The 5,075-nt window shown below is 42.6% G+C and overlaps 1 protein-coding gene across 2 annotated transcripts; it reads left to right on the top strand.

Annotated features, from left to right (window-relative positions):
- Positions 1-337: 337 nt before the first annotated feature.
- On the top strand, positions 338-3,709 carry RGS2 (regulator of G protein signaling 2). Of its 2 annotated transcripts, none has more exons than XM_032872899.1 (5): positions 338-502; positions 1,546-1,647; positions 1,750-1,811; positions 2,381-2,547; positions 2,841-3,709. In XM_032872899.1, exons 1-5 carry the CDS (start codon positions 393-395, stop codon positions 3,033-3,035), a joined length of 636 nt encoding a protein of 211 aa, XP_032728790.1. In that variant the 5' UTR covers positions 338-392; the 3' UTR covers positions 3,036-3,709. The 2 variants fall into 2 exon arrangements, with proteins under 2 accessions (XP_032728790.1, XP_032728791.1); XM_032872900.1 differs by lacking the exon at positions 338-502 and adding an exon at positions 576-642.
- Positions 3,710-5,075: the final 1,366 nt, after the last annotated feature.

Below are 5,075 nucleotides of genomic sequence, written 5' to 3'. Positions count from 1 at the left end.
CCCCTCTCCCCACTCTCTTCCCTCCCGCCTCCGGCCCGCGGCCAACTTTGGCTCCCTCCCTTCGCCACTCCTTGAGAAAGGTCGCTGGCCGCAGCTCGCTGCTGGGCTTCTCTGTCTGATCCCACACCAAACCCCACAAGCCGCCGGGTCTGGCACGAGTGCGCACGAAGCAGGAGCCACCGACGTCAGCGGGCCTCGCTTCGAGACCCTTCCGCAGCGCCCGTGACTGCCGCAGGCTGGGGGCTGACTCCGCCCCGTGCCCGTCTACAACCGACCAATCGGCGCCCTCTGGGGGCGGGACCGGAGGCCTGAGGCCCCGCCCCACCCCCTCTAATAAATGTGGCCGCTCACATTGTCTCGCAAACATCTGCGGCCCTAGCCGGCGGAAGATAATGCAAAGTGCCATGTTCCTGGCTGTCCAGCACGACTGCGGATCCATGGACAAGAGCTCCGGCAACAGCCCCAAGAGCGAGGAGAAGCGGGAAAAAATGAAGCGGACCCTGTGAGTATGGCTTCTCTCCCGCCACTCGCTGCGGACCTGGCTCTCCGGGTTGCTGCAAACGCGATACATTCCGGCTCGGTTTTGATTGACATTAGGAAACTGTAACCTGCGCTTCTGCAGGGGGAAAAAATGTGGAAAAGGTCAGTTCGCTAAGTAAGGTTAAATCCGTGTGGTATGTACTGATTTCGTTACGTGAGCAAAGGAGTCTCGGTAGTTTAGGAATTGAGAAAATTTTTGGACTGGAGGCGGTGGTAGATGCGCCTGAGAAATTGCGGGTTGGCTTTTTGTCCCCTGCATTTACGATAACATCCGAGAATCCTGCGGCCAAAGAGCATCCCCAGAAATGGTACCTTGCATTTTAAGTTTTGATCAGCTTACACAGCTTCTGGAAGGAGTATTTTGGTGGGTTCTGATTATATTCGTTTTAAAAAATGGAACTGCATATCTGACCCACCAAAGACTGAAACGAATCCTTGTTGTACATCATCTGCTTAAAATGAGTGTTGTAGTTGGGAGTGGGGGTGGGGGGTCAGTAACACACACACACACACACACACACACCCCTACACACCTACCTCCCTCATGGCTTCTAGTGTGGTCCAGAGCCTCCTGCTCTAGGGGAAATGAATGCTGACCGGCTCCAGGCAGTTCCACTGGAGGTTTCAAGTGTGAAATGTCTCAGAATTATAATTAAGGCTGCAGAAAAACTGCTGCCTTTTGTGGGCCAGAAATAGCATCTGCCTTTTGAAGTATGCCAACTAAATTCATTTAACTACCCTAGTCATTTTAAGTAGTCTTACTCTTGGTTATAAAAGTAGTACTTCTGTTCAGATGAATGGATGAAACTAATTGTGTTTGGCACGTAGGTGCAAGGTTTAAATGTAAAATGCGTAAGACTGACTTGAAGAGTTCTTGTTTTGTCTTATTTGGTTTGTAGCTACTGGGTGACTTTATTTGGTAAAAATGCCTCCAACTGCAGTAGCAATGTAAAATGTTCCCACTTAGTGAGTATCTCTCTCTCTCTCTCTCTTTTTTTTTTTTAGATTAAAAGATTGGAAGACCCGTTTGAGCTACTTCTTGCAAAATTCATCCTCTCCTGGGAAGCCCAAAAATGGCAAGAAAAGCAAACAGCAAACGTTCATCAAGTAAGTTGAAAATCTTGTACTTAGAAATGTGAATCGCTTGCTGCTGTGCTGGAAAGAGGAACTGTGATGTGCACAAGCTAACGTGCAGACTTTCTGTTGCAGGCCTTCCCCTGAGGAAGCACAACTGTGGTCAGAAGCATTTGATGAGCTGCTAGCCAGTAAATGTAAGTTAACCTGTTGAATTTGATCCATTTCAAGTATCACACGTCTAGAAAAAGCTGTTCACACAGCAGAAGAGCAGATTGCCCAAGGGGAGTTCAGCTTTATAATCGCTAAAAATATAATGCCTATTTTTCTCCTTTATTTCCTAGTATTTAACCGTGGAAATGCATGGTTTATTCACTGTAGACAGGGAAGAAAAACTAGCCAAAATTATAGTGGCAGTTCCTCTTCCTTAGGGTTGAATCAGCTTTTCCATTGCATACAATGTTTCCAGGAGGTTTAGTTCCCAGAGAATTTAGGTTCCCATATAAATATTTGCATTAATAGCAAAGTTAACTCTTTATATTTTTGTAGCAGTGCACCAACTTAAGCATTTTGCCTATTAGCATCTTAGCCTTTAAAGAGCTAAATTGCGAGGATTACAAGTTTGAGTGAAATCAAGAAAATTGCTATCATCTAGAAATAATAAAATACAGGAGTGGGAAAATGGTAGTTCTGGAAAAAATTGAAGGGATTAATTGGTCACCCAGTTCACATTCTGTATGCTTTCTTTTTCCTCCTCTTTCCCTAGATGGTCTTGCTGCATTCAGGGCTTTTTTAAAATCTGAGTTTTGTGAAGAAAATATTGAATTCTGGCTGGCCTGTGAAGACTTCAAAAAAACCAAGTCACCCCAAAAACTGTCCTCCAAAGCAAGGAAAATATATACTGATTTCATAGAAAAAGAAGCTCCAAAAGAGGTAAGGGGGAAACAACGTTCTTCATGATAGCATATTTTGAACACTCTTAGCACCAACACGAAACAAAAGACATCAAATTAAATTAAAAGTCAGGGGACTAGGGGGGTGGGGAGTAAAATGGTTTTTAGAAACTAATTCTAGTTTTTAATTAGATTGATTTCATTTCTTAAATGACCTGGCTAATGAACCTTATCACACACTATAGTTTTTGCTTCTTGTTTTCAAATATCATACAGGTATCAATCTCTAATTCTGAATATGGAATAAACCACTTTTTTTTTTTTTAATTTCAGATAAACATAGATTTTCAAACCAAAACTCTGATTGCTCAAAATATACAAGAAGCAACAAGTGGCTGCTTTACAACTGCCCAGAAGAGGGTCTACAGCTTGATGGAGAACAACTCTTATCCCCGTTTCTTGGAGTCAGAATTTTACCAGGACTTGTGTAAAAAGCCTCAGATCACCACTGAGCCCCATGCCACATGAGATGAGAAAGGGAGCCCAAAAGTGGAGGACATTTCATTTTTTTCCTAAGGGGAAAGGCTATGACCTGCCAAAAAGACTGACCTTGAATTTAGCCTGGGTGTTCAGGAAACATCACTCAGAACTATTGATTCGGAGTTAGTGCATCAGGAAGGTGGTAACTGACTAGGAGAAGCTTGTATTGGGACAGCTTCCATAGCTGTGTCCAGGACACAGGGAGAAAGTGGTCTACATGTGGTGTGTCTCATACTGGGAAGGCAGAAATAGGAATGTGAGACCCCAAGGTATGATGTGATACTGTTGGTCCAAAAGCATTTAAAAATCAATAGGTCTGGGATTAATGTGGCCTTAGCTAGCTGGCTGTATATCTTTCCCTAAATCAGTCCATGTTACCACATAGTGGTTCTAGTTTTAGTTATTTAGGAGTAAGTAATGTTAAAATGTTTACTGTGTGCAAGGATGTTGAAGTTCTTATGACTACAGATCATCAGTACTGTTGTCTCATGTAACACTAAAACTGAAATGGTCTGTATTTGGAATTGTTATGTGGTATAATAGAATGAGTGCTGTCATGTAGGAAACTACATTGTCCATGATGAGTGCCAAAACTGTCCTGAAGGCAGCTAAACTTTGACGTGGTCTTTGAATACATTTAATAAATTTATTTTGATAAATAATGTTGAATATTTGGTTCAGATATTGGGGGCTTTTGTGCGTTGTTGGAGAGGGTACTGTTAAACTGGAAATATGGCATATAGAAGGGAAACCTCTTTCCAGTAATCAAGAGTATCCTAGGTGATGTGCCCGTTCTATAAAAACGGACAGTGCTCAGAAATGAGAAGTGATAGGAATATGCCTTCTCTGCAGTTACCTCTTTTTTAAACCTAATAAACATTATGAAGGCCAAGAGAAGTCAGACCACCTCCTTAAAACCACTCTAGGGTCAAACTTTCTAATATAACCTTACAAAAAAAAAAAGAAAATCAAGCTTATTGTTAATAAAAACAAACAAAAAATGACCTTAAAGCCCTTCCTGGATATCTACTAAAGACTAGCTAAGTATAGGAAGTAAAATAATAGGGGCACCTGGGTGGCTCAATGGGTTAAGCCTCTGCCTTCGGCTCAGGTCATGGTCTCAGGGTCCTGGGATTAAGCCTCCCATCGGGCTTTCTGCTCCCTTTCTGCAGGGAGCCTGCTTCCCCCTCTCGCTCTGACTGCCTCTCTGCCTACTTCTGATCTCTCTCTGTCAAATAAATGAATAAAATCTTAAAAAAAAAAGTAAAATAATATAATGTAGGCAAAGCACCAGAGTAATTCATATAGCTCTGCTTTGCAAATGAAAAAGGAAGCCAAATAAGGTGAATGTAGGACTGCCTTTTATATTTCCCTTGGTTCCTACTTCCCCCACAGGGTACAGACATGAACTTCCAAGATGCATACCCAAAATTGGTCATCTCCATGATCAATACAAAAATCAGAATTTTCCTGATTTCTCCTGCCTTCATTTGGCCAATAAAGAATCTGGTTATGTTACTTTAGCTAATGATGAAGGCAAAAGAAGCACACTTTTGTTTCTTAAACTTAATTTAGGAATGTGCTTTTTTTCCTAGTTGAGAGTGAGAGGCCTCGAATCTGTTATTTTTCAAACTGGTTATTTAGAAAAGGAATACTCTTCTCCAGGAGGCTTCTTTCCCACCCTCCTTGATTACAGTCTCAAAAAGGAATGAGAGCCCTCGTCTCAGATTTGCAAGACCTGAGCTGAGGTAATAATTTCTCATAGCTTTCTGACCTCGGAAGTCCATCTTCCCTAGTTCCTCAATGTACACCTTCCCATCTATCCCACTGCCTATGAGGTAGTAAAGAGCTTTAGAAATTGTAAATGACTTAAAAAAAAAAAAAAAAAGCATCCTGATTTGCCAAAAGAAGTGGACAGGTGCCTGGGTAGCTCAGTGGGTCAAACATCTGTGTTTGGCTCAGGTCATGATCCTGAGGTCCCGGGATTAAGTCCCATATGGGGCTCCCTGCTCAGCAGGTAGTCTGCCT

Source organism: Lontra canadensis, unplaced genomic scaffold (assembly GCF_010015895.1).
Source record: "Lontra canadensis isolate GAN:19392208 unplaced genomic scaffold, GSC_riverotter_1.0 scaffold46, whole genome shotgun sequence".
Classification (NCBI taxonomy): Eukaryota; Metazoa; Chordata; class Mammalia; order Carnivora; family Mustelidae; genus Lontra; species Lontra canadensis.
The sequence above is the reverse complement of the archived record's forward strand: the minus strand, read 5'-3'. Positions and strand labels throughout refer to the sequence as shown.

Coding starts and splice junctions, on each gene's coding strand:
- RGS2 (XM_032872899.1), top strand. CDS start 393: ATGCAAAGTGCCATGTTCCTGGCTGTCCAGCACGACTGCGGATCCATG. Junction 1,648..1,749: donor AAACAGCAAACGTTCATCAA/GTAAGTTGAAAA, acceptor TTTCTGTTGCAG/GCCTTCCCCTGAGGAAGCAC. Junction 2,548..2,840: donor AAAAAGAAGCTCCAAAAGAG/GTAAGGGGGAAA, acceptor TTTTAATTTCAG/ATAAACATAGATTTTCAAAC.